General features: G+C 41.3%; 1 protein-coding gene across 2 annotated transcripts in view; it reads right to left on the bottom strand.

The window, feature by feature from the left end:
- The window catches only part of LOC130183050 (low-density lipoprotein receptor-related protein 1-like), a 90,520-nt gene extending 72,386 nt beyond the window's left edge, over window positions 1-18,134 (bottom strand). The window contains exons 1-2 of one of the 2 annotated variants that reach the window (XM_056398368.1): window positions 17,523-18,134; window positions 2,696-2,818 (exon numbers count right to left, since the gene is read on the bottom strand). In XM_056398368.1, coding sequence (XP_056254343.1) covers window positions 2,696-2,818; window positions 17,523-17,598 — 199 coding nt within the window. In that variant the 5' untranslated portion in view covers window positions 17,599-18,134. The remainder of the gene's footprint in view (window positions 1-2,695; window positions 2,819-17,522) is intronic. The other variant, XM_056398374.1, reaches the window with a different exon arrangement.
- Window positions 18,135-20,764: the final 2,630 nt, after the last annotated feature.

Raw genomic sequence — 20,764 nt, 5'->3', positions numbered from 1 at the left:
CAATAGCCAACACCCCAACAAAGGCCACTGTGAAGCCCCATCCACATGAGTGAATAAATAAACCTCTCTCATGCATCTTTCAAAACCAGAAGCATCTGCAAAAGCGCCCTTTATCACAACAATTAAACTACAAATGTTACTCAATATATGGGTGTTGTACAAACATATGTATGATACGTTTTCATTGGACAGCTTGGCATTTCAATCAGTGTTCATTTTCCATCTTTGTAACAAAAGTGGATTTCAAGTTCTTGTGTAGGACATAGGGCCTATACATATGATGAGCTATGCAAATCAACCTCATTTAACTGGGTGGAGATTCACTTAGCGCTCTACAACTTCGACACCCAACATCTGTAAAAAAAATACTTTTTTTTTTTTTTTTTTTTACTTGTTTCCAAATGCCATCTTGTTTTTATTGGATAATTTGACAGTAGAGAGCAAAAGGAAACTTGGGGAAAGAGATGCGACAAAGGTTGGAACTGATTGATAGATGTGGTGGTTACGTGTCATGCCTCCCAAAGCGTTGTCCACCAGGATGTCTCAGCAGTTGTATAGAACAAGGCTGGTGACGTCATTCTTAAGTTGTCAGCAAATCCAGAGCATCTGTCCATCTTTTAGTTGTTTTCAAATTTCCTTTCCTGTCTGTGACAAGCAGCCCCAAGGCCAATGGTTCCTACCAAAGAGGACCTTTTTATAAAAAAGGTCACAAATATATTCTTTAATTTCAAAAAAATTTCATAACACTTTGGATTTTGTGCATTAGTAACTGTTAATTGCAGTTCCCATGTTTATCATAATGAAGAGACAACCATAAAGGTTTTTTGTTTGAAAAACCATAGAGCTCTATGGCACGGAGTGAGAGGCTTTGGCTGCTCAGACAATGCTGGTTGTTATAATGAATTCATTGTTGGTGTTGATCTTTTCATGAGATTTGTTGACAAAGAGAAAACTACAGAATATCACCAGACTTACCCGTTAAATCTAATGAAGGACAGCTCTCCAAGTGTATCCCACAGTTCCAATTAAAACCACCCTTATATATTATTTAACCCTCTGGACTGACTTCTGTGCTTGGTCAAACTCTAAAGTAGCAGATAAAAGTTTTTACTCCCACCTTTGTAATGCATTTGGCAACTTTCCTCAAGAACAATCTCGTCAATCTTCAAAACCCTGAATTCTAAAAAAAAAAAAAAAAAAAAAAAAGCTAAGATCAAACTGGCATTTTATTTTGTCTCTTGGACTTGGACTCGGGTTTACTGCACTGACCCTGTGTAAAGGCAGGTCCCTCTAGAGCATAAGTCCCATAACTGGTTGTTTTTGAGAGGATCTGGCATAAGGTAGAGGGAGTAGCATGAGACAGAAGATGGAGTCACTGTGTTTTTGTCCCAGATACAGACACGGAAGGAGGCTGGCCCGCAGAAGAGAAGAGGGGAAAGAGCAGGTTGTGAAAAACAGCAGGTTTCTCCATTGCTCTGGGCGAGTCTCTAATGACTTCCAGACCTACTCTCATACAGTCTCTGCATCTAGTCTGCAGCTATAGCACTCTACCACCCGGCCTCGTGTACACACACAAACTGCCCCCCCCCACCCCACCCCCCCACCCAACCCAGAGCCCTCTGTCCTCTTAGAAAACTACAGGCGTTTCAGTCTAAGAGCTCGACCAAAAAGACACTGCTGCTTTCATTCACTTCCCAGGGATTCAGCCTCAAAGCATCTCAACTCTAATTAAGACAGCCGTTTTTTTTTTTTTGTTTTTTTTTTAGTGCTACTTTCAGTTTGGTTTTGTCTCATGACTGCATCCTCTGTGGCTCTGAATGCAAAAGGAAATCACATTCAACAAAGAAAGACAAACTTTGTAAATCTCCTAATTGGGCATGACAGGACTGTTTGAAGTCAAAATGACCTCTCTCGCTAGCTGATAAAACACCCCATTGTTTTCTCCAGCCTGGCTGTGGTTAGCCAAATAAATGTAATTGCCCATCAATCTCAGTCTGTTAGCCGATGACTGCTTTTAGAGTCTCTATGGAGGGTTCAAACGCTACAATAACGTATATGCACAGCCATGGTATTGCAAAAAAAGTCTTTTAAAAATTCAAATTCAAATTCAAACACTGGCAGCTGCTGAATAATGTTCAACTCTAACCACTTTACACATTTTACACATTACTAAAAGAACATCTTCTGTACAGATAGGCTGAAGATGTTACATGACCGAAATGAGTTTGCATTTTTTGTAATGAAAGAAATCAAAGGCTAACATTTAAATTGATACTGGTTTTGGGAAATGCTCCCTATCTGAACCTGCCTTAAACACTCCTCCATTCATATCAGAGGAGATAAGCAGTGAGAGCTTTTTCCTATTCCACTGAATTTAAAGACTTGAATGAGTGAAAAAATCTACTACATGATGTTTAAAAGAAGCGTTGTAGCCCCACTTGCCAAGGGGTACTTCAGATTATATGATACACAGATCTAGACATATATATATATATATATATATATATATATATATCTAAATAAAAGCTTTTTTTCCCTCTAGGCTTCAATTATCCCCCCTGAATGGTTAAATGTCGGCCAAACTTCATTCTGCTGTGGAGTCAGATGTAACAGAATCATAATCGTGGTAGACAGGATGGTAACCTGCAACATCTGGATACAATACACTGGACTGTTTCAACTCTGACAGACTTACAAACATCAGGCTCCTCATCAGAGCCGTCGGGGCAGTCCTTCTCCCGATCACAGCGCCAGCCCTTAGAGATGCACGTCACCCCATCTTTACACACAAATTGCTTTGGGCTGCAGGTCTTTGGAGCTGAAAAGAGACAAAGACAAAAGTGAAATAATGAAGGAGAGATATCTGAAAAAAGAAAAACCCTTTTGTGTCATTGATCTTTATTCCTGAGGTCTCATTAGCAAGCGGGATCTGTTGTGCTCAGAGCCAATAGTGGCCCTCGCTGGCCTTAATTAGGTTCCGGAAAGTTTGCGACGTGATAGAGAGCATAGAGAATGGATACACAAAAACCAAAACACACGGTCATGCAGGCCTGGAAAGGCTTTGCATAAACCTGCTGCACCTAAATATCCAGGTCAGTGTTCCCAGGCCATTTGCAGTGATGCAGCACGTCTGGAAGATATAAAAGAACATCTTGTTCAGTGAATTTCCCCCCTATCATGTATTTCCCCGTCAATCCAACCTTCCAGAGAGGGTGGGGGTGGGGGGGTGACCAACTCCATCCACAGCCAAATGGCAAGGGGGGTGGGGGTGGGGGGTGGCGGGGGTGTATTCGAACCCACACTAATTCAAGTCCAGTCAGAACAACACACACATTTCCACACAAGCAACAAAGCTGAGTCACCCAGAGGCGTTCAGGGGAGGCTACTGGTGAGTGGTGACTCGTCTTACTTCACACTTTCTGTCAGGAAAAAAAAAAAACAGTGACAAGAAAATTAAGAGAGAGAAAATAATAATTGGATTTACTTGAGTAAATTATATTTTCAACTCAGAACTTGGGGTTTTACAAACTCGAGTGGAAAATGGGAGAGCAGATCTGAGCCTCTAAACTGTCCGTTTAAACATACGTCAATGAAAAGCAAAGAAAAGCAAGGACACCAGTGGATACTTAGACATAGACTTCATTATTCATATTCTGCTGGTTACATAAACAAGCCCTAAACTACAGGTTTATTAACATCTCATCAGCAGGAGTAATAACTCTCTATTTGAACAGCTCTATAGGTGCTTTCCAACAACTGCAACTCCTGCAATGTCAAACAGACGGGACTATTTCATGTGGTTTAACACACAGCCAGCCTACGGTTTGGAGGCAGTGTTGCCAGACTGCGGTACTTGTTCTTCAACTGGGTGGGTAAAAATGGATTTGAGTGGGTTAGTATAGTTTAAGCTACTTTTTGTGCCATTAGGGAGGCTTCCACCTACCAAATGTTAGGCTGTGTTCCTAACACTTCACACTGCAAAGGAGGCACAGGAGACTTGTGAAAAGGTGAAAAGGACAGGTGCATGCAGGTGAACAGGAAGTTGGTTTTTGTAGTCCTGCTTATCAACCTGACCAACACTTGCAGTGATTTGCAGTATGTTTTTTTTCAGCACTCATGAAAGAAGAAATACTTATTTAGCATGTTACTAGCCATCACTGAAGATTACAAAGGCACATTATTAACATATTAACACGTGAGTGAACTAATTTTGTATCATCTGAGTTCATGTTTCTCTCTGCGCCTTGTTCTCCCTCTACAGCCGACAAAAGGACTTTTTTTAATTCTTTTTATAAATACTCGACTCCCATTCCTTTCTTTCATCTCCGTCATTACGCGGGAATATCAGCAGTTATTCTTCCACCGACCCTCAGCCCTCTGATACGACTGATCATTTACATTTTTATTGTTATTTCACGAAGTGTGGTGAGTAGACGAGTGTTGATATTGTAACCTTTAGAATATTTAGGCATACAGCTTGACGGGGGGTGGGGGGGTAGAATAGGGGTGGATGATGGGATGAAGCAGGATAAACAGGATGACTGTATTTACATTTGAAGCTGGCCTCCAACTTCAGCAGTGAAAGGAATCTTGAAATGGAACTCAACCTAAATACCATGAATTCAACCTGACATATTGCTGCACACATTCGCACACTCCTCACTTATCCTCCTCCCTGTACCGCTGCGATTGGTGTGTGTGTGTGTGTGTGTGTGTGTGTCTCAGAAGTCACAAGGTTTTGAATTATTCATGAAATGCAACCAGGCTTGTGTTACAGCGTTTCCTCTTTGCTCCTCATCCTTCTTCTTTGGTGCGTGCGCGCCTGTGTATTTGTTTGTTTGTTTAGACGTATCAACACCAGCCATAGCAAGCAGGTAGCTGTGGTGCATCCGTCTATTGTCTATTGTTTATTTAGACGCCGACATGTTCTGAACTCAACGCGCTGTTAATTTCGCTTTCATAATAGTTTTGGGAAGAGCACACACCTGCCTCAGACTTAACCACGAGATGCTGACAGGAGGATATCAGTGAAGAGGGGAAGTGGGTTAGGAGGTTAGCTAGCTGAAGGTGAAGCCATGCAGCAGGAAGAGTTACTGTACCGCCACCTCAGCTAGCTGGAGACAAAGGCCATGTTCAAACCTGCCATTAAAGTCAGTCCCATGTCATCCAATCACAACTAGACTTAAAAATATACAGTAGCAATGAACGTAAATGCATATTTGTTCAACGTTGTGAATACTGTTTTATACAATTTAGGCAACGGTAATGAAAAATCTCTTTTGGGCCTTTTATCCTCTCCCTGCACACGATTTTCCACTGTTGGTTTTATGTCCCTCGTCTAATTTTCACTTGTAAAAAAAAAAAAAAACTCAAACACAGAGATTCCAGGAAGCAACAAACCACACTGCTTGGTCAGGGAGGCAAGTTACAGACTTTGGGTGCTTACTGTCTTTCACACGAGATGTGAGGAGAGATGCGAGGTAAATTAGCAAGGGAAGAAAAATAAAGGAAATGAGACATCTTTTCCTCTCAGCCGTCATCTAAAGTGCCATCACTTTTCTGATGACGACAGCACGGCGGGATCGTCACTGGATCAGCTGATAGTCAGCTTCAACGGCTCTGCAGTCTTTTGATGCCTTGGAGTTTCTATTCGCACACGTGTACCGTTACTCCTCAGCCAGCGCTGTTAGGTATGAAATGAAAGGTTTGACAAATATCCACACCTGGATCACAAAACTGTATTCTGTCTTTACAGTGTGTAGAGACAGTTTGTAAGTGGACTTTACTGTTCAGACACTGGGTGCATGTATATATTTTTAAGATTTTTTTTTTTTTTTTTGCATCTGCATTTATTGATTTTGTGTTGCGTGATGTAAGTCTAGCCCAGATGATAATGACAGAGAATGTATGTTGCTGAGTAACAAGAGACTCTCCTGCTCTTTAACATTATCTGTACTGCAGGTTGTGGCAGACCATGAAACAAGATAAATGTTGAAAGCGGTTTATGGTTTAATCAGACCTGCAGTTAACACAGTTAAGCTTGCCTGGCTGGATTTATCTAGCTAGCTTTGGATTTATCTGGTTAGAAATACTACATCCAGGTGATATCTGTACTGTAGCGAAACATAACTTAGGCTTTGTCTGACTTTTCAAGGTTTTGCGATGTGGTGCACATTACGACAGATCTCTTAGGTATTTGTCTTTTGTTTGAAAAGGAAATGATATAGTGAGGAAGTGGATGAAGCAAAAAAAGTGGGGAAACAGATGGATATGACGCAGGATGGCATAAGAGAAAAAGTAGATGAACTGCAGCAATGAGAGCAAATGGAGAGGTGGGTGTTAACTTCAAGTGAAGGGGTGAAAGGAGGGGGGGGGGTTCTCACAGCTGGGGACAGGCCTGAGGACCTGAGAACAGACTGAGCTGGGCTGGGATACTGAGATGGGATGGAGGAATGTCACACATGCTATCAATGAGCTGCCTGTGTGTTTACCAAAGTGGAGGCAGCATGAAAATGCTTTGGGTCATCGCCATTTGGGCCCGGTTGCACATCCACTGCACTCTGCCCCCACCCCTGTCTGCTAGTGCTCCATGATGAGCTCAGTGTTGTCGGGAAGAAGAGTACTCAACTAAGGCAAACACAAGCCTCGCCCCCAGCCACAGCCCCATTTCCTCCGACACCCACATCAGAGCTATAAATAAGTTGGCCGTCTGCCCTCTGAGATCAACCGGGGCACTACAAAGCTCCAGCAGACACTGAGACTACCGCCTCATCGCACACCACTCAACAGTGGTGGAGCTGAAGGCGGACTTAAAGTGGTGTCAACAGTGGTGCTGAAAGGAGGCCTGAGCAGTATGGAATCCAGTCTTCAAAGCCAGCTCGTGTAAAGGTACCGTGCAGGGAGACGTTCCTTCAACCGGGCAGCCGCAATTCAAATTCCCCTGCACAAGAAAGTCTGTACCAGTTCTAGATCTGCTGTTTTATAACTTACCCAGCCCTCAATCCTCAGAGTGGAGGCACACCAGAAACCAGACCAACAGGAATCAGTTAACTGTCTGCAAACCATCTATCAACCTCAGTATACCGAGGCTAAATGTCGACAACCATGCTAGCAGCTCTGTGGGGCTCAACTTTGTTGCAACGGTGCTTTAAGTTAAGCACTACATGCTAGTATGCTCAAAATGATAATAATAATAACTTTTATTTATATAGCACCTTTCAAAAACAAAGTTACAAAGTGCTTTACAATAAAAACAGGGATGCAAATAATAAAATCCAAGATAAAACATACAATAAAAACAACAGTCAATAAAAGGCCATGCGATAAAAGTGAGTCTTCAGAAAAGGTTTAAAAGAAGAAACAGAGTTTACCAGCCTGAGATCTGCAGGCTGGGATTTCCAATGCCGAGGAGCCCGAACAGCGAAGGCCCGGTCACCTTTGGTAACAAGTTGTGATTTTGGTAATAACATGCTGATGCTAGTATAATGGTTACCATGGTCACCGATTTAGTTTAGCATGTTAGCATATGTTAGCATTAAAAATACAAAGTAAAGCTGATGCAGATGTCGCTAGTTTCGCAGGAATTTGAAAACTTAAATATCAGACTAATTAAATCAATTTGAGCCTGATGTTGGTGGTCTATGAAAAGTCAGACACAGTTCAGTTCATGCAACAATTGCTGAGATACTTCAGTGGTGGACAGAAGGACTGACAGATGGACAATGCCATCTCTAGAGCCTGTTTTTTTTTAACATGGCTAAAAAAATCTAACTCTACTCAACTTTTGCAGAATACTTCACATCAGCATTATGGATGACTATCCTGAGGTCAGATCTGTCACTCTGACAGACTCATTTTGAGTTCATAATCTGGAATCTACCGGTGAAATACTTGAGCTGACTTTTCCCTTGGCTTTAGTGAACTCAAGTCACTCACATCCACACCGTGCATACGTCAGTATGACTATTACAGATCAAAAAGGACGGAGGAGGAGAAATACAACATATTCATAAGAATATTTTGTGCTTGCATAAAGTTCATGCTTTAACATGAAAGCAGCTGCTTTCCTTTACTACACACAGACCGGATGAACTTCCTCAGGCTACATTCCCTCTGAACTGAGGAGGTGATGCTTTCTAGCTTTTGGATAATCGTAACTGGTGCTGCTGGTTCATCCAAAACTATTGAGAATAACAAAACTGGCAGGCCACACAAAAGCACCAGGTGGGTGTGCTGGCTGAAGTGCCTGCATAGTGAATTATTCAAAATGCTTACAGAGACTACTGCAATGTCTGCTGGGAGAAAAAACATCAAGTTTAGTCTACCGAAGATAGCGTGTACTCACGCCAGTAAAACACTTCATGGGTTTGTGAAAGGGTGAGGATGGTCCTACTGTCCCAAATTCTCTGCTGCTGGAAGGGATAAAGCTCCTTCATGTTTTCAAATATTCAGGAGAGGGAGGTTTATATGAGGGCAAGATAAACAGCTTGAATTGTATGTAAATCATCTCGACATTGACACCCACTGGGCCAAACCTTGATACACACTTTACTGAGATCCAGGGACCAGAATAGAACCACTTTAACTGACTTGACTAAACATCTTGACATAATGCAACAGAAAAAAACAAAACAACCGCGATTCAGACGGAAACTGATGACAAACAACTCAGACATGAAAAATATTACGTGGGAAATGTGTTTTTAATATTACGTGTCCAGGGGTATTACAGCCCTCTGCAGACAATGCCCTCATCGAGACCGAGTTTGGAAAGTAATGAGACAGCAAACAGCCAGAACAAGCACGTATAGGAAGAGAGGGCGGTAAAGAAGAAAGAGAGCGAGGGGCAGGAGTCTATTTTCCTGACCTCGCGGCTGAACAAGGGGGTGGGGGGTGTTTGCTAAGGGCCAAAAATGAGGGAAGAGTCTACAGTATATTTGCTGGTTTGGCTGCGGCCTGCCACCTCCTCATCCTCCTCCACAGCCCAGGCACGAACGCTTCGGGATTTTGTAATGGAAGAGAGTGAGAAGAAAGAAGAGGGAGGGAAAAAAAGTTTTCCAATTTGTCATGTTACAAAACAGAGAAAAAGAGGCCCCAGCTGTGCCTCTTAAATAAACCTTTCCGGCAGAGTTTGAAGGAGCTGTGGAAGTCTATTCACTAGTGACTGAATGGTGATATGAGAGAACAAAGATTCAGACAGAATTTAGATATGGACTGAAAAAGAGAGAACATGACAAAGCATAATCATGTTTTCATAGAACTCATCCACATTATTATATCAATATTTTGGAAAAAATAGCAACATGAGTGAAAGTTTGAGGAGGTTTCTGTCTGCCTGTGTACCCGCCTGGCTGTTCCTGGACGAATCTTATTTTTATGAGACACTTTGTGAGTTTTCTAAGACAGTCTGTGTGCTTGTAAGTCTACATAAGTGTGTGTTATGCATACACTTAGAACTGAGGAGAATTAACATCAGGAATGTGCTCATGTCTGGCGAAAGCTGCCAAGTAAAATGAAGCTCCGTCATGCAGGACAACACAGTCCTGCCTGCGATTGTTTGGATTTTACAGGTCAGACTCAGTTAGTCTACACAAGCCTTTGTGGTATAGAGAGGCTGAACCTATTAGGCAAAGCAGAGTAATCAAATGTGAACTTAATTAAGAGCTATTTGGATGTCTGACTGAGATTTCACCATGTCGCAACCCCGGAGTGGTAATCAACCATGACTGCTATTTGCACTAGACTCGGTGTTGGAGCTCAGAGGGAAGAGGAGGCTACTACGACCTCCTTCACTTCCACATATGGATTAAATCAAATTCGGCGACGGAGTGGGGACGAAGCAGAAAACCACATAGGTGCGATCCGCCATTATCAAGTTAGTCAGTTTAGACAAATCCCTTTGCAACACCAACCGCCAGAGCACACGCCGTACGTAGCTGCACGGGGAGAAAAATGACAATTAAGCCTACTTAGCATGCCACTGAGGGAAACATATTAAAGAAGATTATATGAAATTCTTTAGTGCCTTTTCATAAGACCAGTACAAGTTCCAAGTCTCAGTGTGACGCATGAGTTTCATGGAACAAGACTAGAATCTCTAGAACGTTCTTTCACATTCACTATCCATGTGCTGAAACAACCTTAGCACCTCTAACTGCTAATGACACCTACAGCTAAGGAATAGGGCTCCTTACCATGAATTTGTGATGCTGAACAAGAGATCCCATCACTGATTACTGTGCATAATGTTATACAGATTTAAATCTGAGCCTGACCTTTGCTGCCATGACAGATGTTTTACACATTATATTTCCAATAAGCCTAAATTCTATTAAAAAGGGACAGTTTGACATTTAAGGGGGAAAAAAAGCCTATTCACTTTCTGGTAGAGAGTAAGATGATAGGAGAAAGGATGATACACACATTCACATTCACCATATTCAAATAATGTTCCGTAACATTTGTAAAATATATTCCATTTAGTTATGGTGCGTGTCGGCTAATAATAGAAGAGCAAGCAGCCGCCCGTTCTCTTCCCAGAAGCACACAATGCACATAATCAGAGAGTCCACACTTCCTACACACATGCAGTTGAGTGTGGGAAATCCTCCTCACTAAAAGCCTGACTGCCTGAAAACGTTGTGCAATATTCACAATGATATTCACAGAGGTTTATTGGTTGTGATATCACCTTTAAATGTTTGTCAAGTATTGACCTAAAAATATCTCTCATGTGCAGTAGCAGGAGGCAGAAATAACAGCAGTGGGTCCACTTCAGGCCATGTGAGGAGGTTTTCGCCCCCGAGTGAAGGGTGACTGCCTGCTTGAAGGATTACTGTTACAATTAGGCTTATGTTAAGGTTAGGGTTGGGTACTTTGTGTTAAGGATTATACGTTTGGAAACACATCTAAATCAATGTCCTTGCATGAATAATGACCACTAATGTCAGAGTTTCGCAGTCTGGAAAAGTTCACCACGATGGAGCTGTGGGGACTAGATACAGTGCATACAGTGCTTTATAAGGAAGTACTGTGGGGAAGAATGGGGCCTGTCTGTTTGCTTCAATTTTCTACAGGGAGTGAATTCACATTTAATCTACAATAGGTACAAGTCTTCTGCATCACACTTTTGTCGCTGGAAAAAAAAAGGATGTCAGTGAAAAAATCCTGTAGCAGAAGCTTAAATGGATGTGAATGAACGCATCTGTTGTATGGGCAGATGCTGAAAATAGACTGGAGCTTATCTGGCGGAGGAACCAAGATGGGAAACATTTTATAAACAGGGAATGACAATTTCTATCTGGTGCTGAAGCTCAACAATGTTTGCCACAGCAAGTAATATGATGCTTGGGATTCATCCAGTGCATTCATTGATCTGAATAAATTCATCGGTTCGATCTTATGCAGCAGCAATATGTCACACGGCCCCCATTGTGCCACACGTAAGAGCAACCTGACAAATGAGGGTCACAGCTTGATGCACAAATCATCAACACAAGAAGTCCTTTCAGACTGACACAGAGGCCTGAGTTAAACCCATGTTTGCTGTTGGTGTGAACGGGTCAACACGTCAGCCGACCCGACCCTGACACTGCCTGGCTTCAGCATGAATCAGTGAACATGGGTTACTTAAGAGAAAACTCTATAAAATAAAGTTGCACAATCTTTGAATGTCCAGTCCACAAAATTGCACAATGTCTGAGTTTCAGAAGTGATGTGTACAGAACTCACTAGAGGCTAACTCAAGCCTTATATGAATATGGCGCTGCCACGTTTTTAATCATGACCACTGGGTTGTGTTGATTGCTCAAACGTGGGCTGAATGAGTGCTCATTGTCCTGTGTCATTCAGACGGTTTGTGTGTGAAAGTGGGGAAAAACAAGTCAGCTGTGTCTGGACATTTCACAAAAGTCTTTGTGGCACAGCACCTTAAAGAAAACACTTTGCTGAAATCACTTTCACCTGAGGAAGAAGGCCAGTATATGTGACACATTGTTGATCAGGAGTAACAGCTTCATCACTAATTAAGTTTCTTTAGGCACATAAACCTTTCCTCTCTCTCTCTTGTACAAATCTTTACTCATGCAGATACAAATTTATCAGCTGGGTTATCAAGGGAGTATGATCTCTTAAATAGATAATTCCCAGACAGATAATAATGGCTGCTGCTGTAACACTGTAACTGCAATGTCTGTTGTTTCTTCTGTTAACTATATGCCAAAGAAAAGTGCACAGGCTCGATATTAAAGTGCTTTTCACACAAAAATTCAAGTGAGCTATGGTAATAAAAACCAAAGTAATTGGATTTCTTCACACTTAGACTAACGCTAAGTTAACCAAAGCAGCTAGAAGACAAAATACTTCTCCTCACTGTTTTGGATTTGGTGTGTTTGGACAAATTTAAAGCTGCTATAACCAATATTTTTATATTGACAATGGACAATATGACCTGTATGAGAAAGAAGGCCGCTCAAAGTGATGAACCCACAGCTGATGATCACCCATCTCTGCAGCTCCCCTTAGCTCTACAGAGTTTTAAAGTGTCTTTGAGCTCATTGTTTTGGTTTTCTCCGCCACAGCTTTACTGTTTTGGTTCACCCTCACTGCTCTGACAGTATCTTTGTCTAAAGCTTTAAATGTCCAATGGTACCTGTACCTGAACACTACTTGGTCAGCACCCAATGGCAATCAAATGAAGTTAGCAGCTAGCTGGTGAAAATAGTTACAGGGCTAAAAAGAAAGTGAATTATTGGACTTAAATTCATCAGGTGGCCATTTGCATCACTCCAAAGGAACACTAATGTTACTTCATATCTGCTGGACATGCAAATAGGCAACAAGCCAACAAGTTTGCTTTGCTATATCAACTTAAAAGGTGATAATATGTCAGTATAGTATCCACAGATTGTCTGCGCTGCTCCCAAGTGGGTCATTAATACCTTTAAACTCAACTGTCTGCTCTGTCTTTCCTATTCTAACTTTCATTAATAAGACTTTACATTATTCTGTTTTCAATACACTTGCTTCAAGGCTCCCTAATGTATAAAACGAGGGGAAAAAATGGCATCACCTTCCATGAGTGATGTTAAACCTTCGGTCATCATGCAGGAAGTCACTTCGACTTTCATAAACTACTGAGCAAGACAGATTTTGGTCTAATATACAAATCAAAGGCTTGTGGCATAGAGGGTGTCAAAAGTTGCTGGCTAATGTATTGTGAATATATGTGTGCATGTTCATGAAATCCTCTGCCGGGTTCAGCCCATCTTCTTTCTGAGGGCCTCCTGAGACCGTGTCCTATCTCCTTATCCTTAAATGGCTCCATCTAGATTGTGTATCTCAATCAGTGTGTCACAATTCTAAAGTGGGTCATAGGGCTGTTCTGACAAGCTTGCTCACATGTACCCAGTAAGTACTTAGGCTAAAATAGATGTCAGCTTTTAAAAGACTTAAGCAGTGTTTTCAGGCAATTGCAAAAAAAAAAAAATACAATTTTTTTTATTTTTAATTCTCTTAGAAGATGACAAGAGTTGGAAGCACCTTGCTACTTCCAGTTAAAAATAAGAATAGTCCAATACATTTATTTGCCTTCTTACTGAGAGTAGGATGATAAAATTGGAGCTGGAGCCAGGAGTCATTTAGCTTAGCTTAGCATAAAGACTGGAAACTGGGGGAAACAGCTAAACTGGCTCTGTTCCACAACCAGCATTTCCTAAAATCACTAATAATATTTTGTTTGTTTAATTTGTACAAACGAATACTGCTGTCCTACCAGAGGTTACGCCACGCTACTACGTTTTCATTTTAGAATGGCGTTTTCAAATGAAAACGACCTCCGTCCAGACGACCGTTTTAGCTCCTTATCAGAAATGATCTCCGTCCATACTATCACGCCTGAAAACGCATACATACATGAGCAATCACATACACTGGGCATGCGCGAGCCGGTGTAAACAGGAAGCAGACTGTCTACTCTGCTGTTGATTAGTTCCAAAAAAAAAAATACTACTAACGAGGAACAACAAAGACAGCTGCAGTGTTAAAATGCAGAATTTAACTCCTCAACAGCTGCTAGCAAAGACAACAAGGGGAGTAACACTTGTAATTTCACCTCTTATAGTCGAGGCAGATAAGACCCAATCAGGGAGTGACCGTGGGTGTCTACATCATCGTTTCCAAAAGGTCTCCATTTTCACCCGTCCAGACTAAAACCCAGGAGTTTTCAAACTAAAAAGGGGCCGGCAGCATTTCCAAAAGATTACGTTTTCAGTGCTTGAAAACTAGAAAACGTAGTATTGTGGATGTAGCCTCAGAGGAGCCGTCAGGGAAGGTAGTTCTAGTCTTTATGCTAAGCTAAGCTTACTGGCTGCCGATATGCTACATATTGAACAGAACGACACGAGAGCAGTATCAATCATGTCATCTAACTCTCGTCAAGAAAGTGAGTAAGCATATTTTCAAAAATGTCAAACTATTCCTTTGAGGCTCAAAACACTGTGTTGCAAGTCTTTTCAGAATGTGAGCAACTTATTTCGCAATTCCAAGACACTGGATTTCACATCAGGTATTTGGCTATTGAACTGGCAGCTGCATTATCTAAAGTAACATTTTATTTAAGCAGCAACCAACTAACTGATATCAACCATGTGTTTATAGTATACTCTCCATCTGTTATCTACATGAAATGTTTCTTGCTCGACATTAAGCCAAAACAGCGACCAGGACCTAACAAATGTATTCTGTTTTCCATATTGCCTTCAGTTGTCAGCAAACAGGCAAGTGGTAAGCTTTTGGCCATGTGGATGTCATAGTGACCACCATCACTATGACATCCACAGGGCCAAAACAAAACCAACCAAACAAAAACAACCAAATTGCTGGGGCCGGTTCTAAAGGCCTCCATCACCAAATGTTACAGCTCAGAGGTTCACAGGGGGAAAACTGTAAGGAGAAGAGAATCACTGGAAGGTGAGTTTAATTAAGGCACAAGGAGCCATTGCTACTTTTATTATCATGGATGTGGTTTAAATGAACAGTTGAACATTTAATGGAGGGGAAAAATAAGGAAATGTGAAATGAGGAAGCAGGAAGAAGGCATTTCAGATAGAGAAGACTATCAATAGATGTCGGCATGAAAAATAATGTAACTGATTCGAGCTGAAATGAACCCAGATGCCTCAAGCGCACTTCTTCATTTTTATTTTCTATAGAAGTTGTCTGTCACTAAAAGTCTCAGGGAAAAGGACTGTCCATTTCTGAGAACCAGTGATCTCCTTTTGCAGTGACATTACTTTCATGGAATGAAACGATGTGAACTCTTTCATTAGGGCCTTTTCCACTGGCCCCCCAATTAGCAGCGCTTTCTGAACAATCTGAGACTGTTCGTGGAGGTATCCTCTGGGAAACAAAGAGTAGTTTAGACCCAATTAAACTGAGGGTTTGTTGGTGGCCCAGAGACTTTGCTGGCTACAGTACTGAAACAGTGAGAGAAAATCTTTAGAGGTCTAGAAAATGGAAAAAGAAGTTGAAGGCAAGTTTGAAAAAAAATTTACAAGTAGCATATGTGGTTCAAAGGGCCCTAAAAATCAAAGAGGCAATTAAAGAGGTTAAAAAAGCAATTAAGCTAGGCTGGGAAGCAGGCACCATGCAGTATAGCTTCCTACAGTATACAACAAATGCCATACTGGCTGATGTCTGGTAAGACTGGAGTGATACAATTACAGCTAGCCAGTAAAAGTTATATGGCAAATCTCACATTCAGCATTGTCAACTGTAAAAAAAAAAAAAAAAAAAAAAAAAAAATCTCAGTATATTTCCTTAAGAGGCTCTGGCAAGGAGAGCATTCTCTGCATCCCACTGGGTTTTCAAGTAAAGATAAGGGTTGGTGATCTCTGATATCCAGCACAAGGCTGACTCATCAAATCAAGGCATTAACACTGAGAGGGAGGAAAATTTCACTAAAAACAATAACAGCGCATCGATGCAGAAGCAGTTTGTTCTGAATCAGGATTTCTCAGCTGTTGCTGTGGACTGGTGAGGAGGGAAGAGACTGCAGGTGATTGCAGGCTATCCAAGTCTATCTTCAAGGTGGTAATTTATGTGGATTTTGCTCCCTAAGAAGCTCACAGCACTGGATTGCCAAGTGCAATGAGTTGACTTCAAAGGCGGGAGGGAAGCATTTATGGCTTGACGATGAATCTCACCAAGTGTGGCTCGTGGTTTGAATCAGTCATGCGTGTTAAAATCCTGCTGAATTTAATGAAATGTCAAATTTAGAAACGTGGTTAGCTTTACAGCAACTAGTGCTCCTTATATGAGTTTTTTTTCTAACAGGAAAAGTCATCTTAAAATATTCCTATAGGAGTTTAGTATTCATTCCCAGGTCCCAGACATTTCCCTGCATGAATGTGAAGCATTATATATCTTTGCAAAAATAAACCCACATTCTCCGTTCACCTGCAAAGAATTTAACAAATTTGTCTTCGATAACGCCCTTTTCCTTTCTTACCAAACACAGGAGTGGGTGAGTGGGACTGTGAGGCTTAATAGTTTCCAGAAGTTGTTCCAGGCTGTGAAGGTGTGTGTTCACAAGGTCGTAGGGGGAGCTGTTTTGAACTGCTCACTATCTGCCTGCAGATCACAATCTGACTGTTGGCAGTTGGGGAGTCCTAGCCTGTACAGCCCAGGTGATAAACTCAACAATCATACTGATTCACAACAATGTCACAGTGCTACACATACAGCAACTATCGATGGCAGCACTGAAGACCTGAGTTCATACATGATGAAAACTTACTGTAGTGATTACATATTGAACTGCACCACAGAAAACTCCTTCCAACAAGAGATAAAAACCACAAACACGCTTAAAAAACGGTCGTAGAAACATTACTGTGTTGTTTGGTTGAGGAATAGCACCAGTGCTGTCAACACATCAGTACACCACTCACTGAAAACTGTTGAACGTGAACTGACTGAAGCCCAGACACAATAGTTACATTACAGCTCCACAGATTAAGGCTCCAAAGCTGACATTTTTTTTTTAAAGCCATGACACCCCTCTGTCACTGAAGACATTAAAAACTAATGTATCTGACTGCTGCCTTTACCTTGTTTTAATTAACGTATTCGCTACATGTAAACAAGTGGTTTAAGGAGCTACTGGGGCCTATGCTACAGTTTCATCACTGTGTCAGTGCAAATGTGTGAGAGCGTCTGTATCCAAGCGGAGGGCAGGAGGAAACGTGCGATCACTGCTGTGACATTGCAATATTCACATGTGGCTCTGGGAGACAGAAACAAAAGACCGCTTTAATTGTCTCGCCTCGGTTTCATCCCCTCCACGTTGCTTCACTTAAGTCGAGCAGTCATCCCTTCAGGGAACAGTCTACTCTTACTGCTAATGCAGGCACAGAACACAACAAATCCCGCGATAATCAGCATGAACACATTTATATTGTTTTTTTTTCCCCCCTGAGTATTTTCTACAAGACTCAGGTTATCCTTAAATCAGATCTGCTTACCATCAATAGCCCCTGCTGGAGTGATTACTTCCAAACTGTGCAACAATCCCAGGAAAAGCAATCCTGTTGCCAACATGTTGGCCGTGGTGCGCAACACTGTATTCTATCTTGAAAGAATATTAGTCATCAATCGCGCCTTGGTCCTGTCAAGCTGGAGGTTGCAGACAGCCGACGACGTGTAACCGTGCCCAGGCGGTGATGCTCCTCACTGGAAATCCGCTTTGTGGGTGCGCAGTGAAGCTGACGAGGCTGCTGCTGTCTGCCCACTTGGAGGATGATTTTTTTTTGTAGACTGTCAAGGCAAAAAAAAAAAAAAAAAAAAAAAAAAGCTGAGGCTTCTCCCAGCCCAGGGTTGCTTCAGGGGCTGCTCGGATGCATGGACAGCCCTGTCACAAAGGCTGCTAGCAGGCTGAACTGAGCATCAAGCTAGCCCGGCTTGCAGTCGAGATGAAGAGGAGCTGGAGCCTCTAATCATGCAGTTGTCCGTCTTTTGTTCTCCTTGCCCCAGTGAAGAAGCCGCAGGAGAAAATAAAGAAGTGGATCAAACGTTCCTCTCCTCCCCACCGCCTCTGCTGCTGCTGCTGCTTCTGGCCACAGATTGAGCCTGAAGCCCCGAGCCCAGTCAGTCAGCGGTCTGAGTGACGTCGCAGCAGCAGTGCCTCGACTGGCCCTCCCCTCTCTCTCCAGCACCCGACACCCCACATCCACCTCCACCTCAACCAAACCACACTGTCACGTAAACTTACTGCACTAACTGTCTCAGTCCTGGATTGAATCATTAAGTGCAACTGCTATGTGGCATTTTATTCATTTATTTCCCTTTCACATCCATTTTTTGTCTTTTCATTTAACCTGCAAGTACTTCATTATGATAATCATGATGATTTTTTTAATAATAATATTAATAATAACAATATCCTAATTAATAATAATAATAAAATCTTAAATGACCACCAAATACTATATAATCGAATTGGTTATTTGATTAGGTCATTATCAAGGAATCACGTATCCATATCAAGTTATTATGTCTGCACCCCTTGCAATTAGCAATCCAACCCACAAATTAATAATTAACCTCTGTATGGAGGACTTCTAGATTATTGCAAATGGCTATAAAGCAGCTAACCAATTATAATCAGTATTTAATTAGACACCAGAAAGGAAAAAAAATTAAAGCTTATTAAAAATGGAGAAAAAAAATCTATGCATCAAATTATAAAGCTATTCATCAGAATAGTCCTGATATAAGAGGAAGGTTTATATAAAAAATTATGAATTGATATATATGAAATAGGCCAACATCTAAAAGTTGATTTATAAATAACAAAAACAAACCATGAAGGAAAATGAAATCTCATAAGAATAATCAACACTTTGAAATCTTTAAATCAAAATAAGTCTAAATATTTATTGCTCCTCAAGGGTGACATTTACAAAATCAATTTGGTTATACAGCTTAAACACAGGGAAATCATTTCCTGGATTCAAAAGTAATTAAACAACACTACTCTAAAATGAAAAGTAAAAGGCACATATTTAATTCAGTATGCATTCTGTTTAGTCTAATCCCTTGGATTCCCATTTACTTTTCCATTTGGCAGTAATATTGTAAATTATTTTGGATCTGTTGAACTTCAATGATTTATGAGTTCTTGATAAGATACTATCTGGATTCATCCCACTCAGATGTCATGGACTGTCTCCTTCCGAACATGCAGCTGACTGTTGGCTGAATGTACACCTCCTCCCCAAATGAGATGCAATATCCACAGAGGATTTATCATTGCAACATTCCAGTGAGCAGTATGCAAATTCATTTTGGGGATATTGATGACCACTCAAAGGAAAGTTGCATTCTGTGACATTTGGAGGAGACTTTGGAATTTCTTTGTCAACCCATTAAGAAAGTTTAGAAGAGAAATACAATCCTCAAAAATCTGATGCTGCACTGGGATTACTGTGCAGTTTGGTGGTAGCCATGATGAGCAGCAACTGATGCATGGTCTCTGCCTTCAGCACCCATGGAATTCCTTCCCATTGTGATACCAACAAGAAATGGTAGAAAATGAACATTACAGATATTATAGAATATAGAATAATGAGGTAACTTGATTTCGTTGTCACCCACTTCAACTTGTAAGTCAACCTGTAGGGAGCATCGGTACAGAAACAATCACATGATCCTTCACTGGCTTCCCACCAACAAACACTGCAGAATAAATGGTGTTTCGTTTGGGACGTACGACCAAGCTAGAGGTGCCAATAACAGAAATTGGTGGGCATGGTGGGCAAAAGAAATGTCCCTGTGCTACCTGTGCAATTTATATTCCCCCCACAGGGCTGAAAAACCACTGGTTAGGATCACAAATTGTCTTGTAATGAGAAGCCTATGCCTAAGCCTGATTCTACTTGATGTGAGTGCTAATTCCATGATTCACAGCTTCTTAAATAACAACATGGCAGTTTCTGGCTCATAGACAAACAAACTTTACTTGCTATTTATCAGGCAAAAATGTTAATATGAGATGTTAATCTCTATTGCTATGCTGATGACACCCAATTGTACATATGCACTAACAATCCAACCTCAGCCCAAATCCATTTCCCTCACCTTTGAGGAGATAATAGCAATAAGGTACAAATATTTCCAACCCAACAGCTCAAAGGCTGGTGCTCTCTTAGTTTGTACCACATGCCAGGTTCAACGTCACACCCCACCTTCCCTTCTCTGCGCCCAAGTCACTCACAAATCCTGGCATAATGTTTGGTTTTTAACTAGCCTTTGAGAACCAAATAAAAATCTCCTGGAAAACATTGCAACACGTTGTCCATGTCACTGCTGCAATGCACTGTTAAGATTCCAGGCAACAGTCGGACACTGCAGGATCACAATGATATTTTGAATTCATAATTTCTTTGCATCAATCTTATACAAACTGCCACACTAAACTATGTAGAGCACACAAACTTACAGCTATTAAGTGGGACTCATTAGCATTGTTGATGAATTTAATTTAATTTAATTTGATTTAATTAAATTTTGCTGTGGCTCAGGTGGTGCAGTGGGTCATCCATTAATTGAAGGGTTGATGGTTTGATCCCTCGCTCCCCCTGTCCACATGTGAAAGTATGGCTGAGCAAGACACTGAACCCTAAATTGCACCCCAAAATTTAATGTGAATTAGATAACCATCTTCCAATTTTGTGTGCATATAATTTTAATTTTCAAAGTAAAGTCC

Source organism: Seriola aureovittata, chromosome 2 (genome assembly GCF_021018895.1).
Source record: "Seriola aureovittata isolate HTS-2021-v1 ecotype China chromosome 2, ASM2101889v1, whole genome shotgun sequence".
Lineage (NCBI taxonomy): Eukaryota > Metazoa > Chordata > Actinopteri > Carangiformes > Carangidae > Seriola > Seriola aureovittata.
This window is presented reverse-complemented; position numbering and strand designations above follow the sequence as displayed.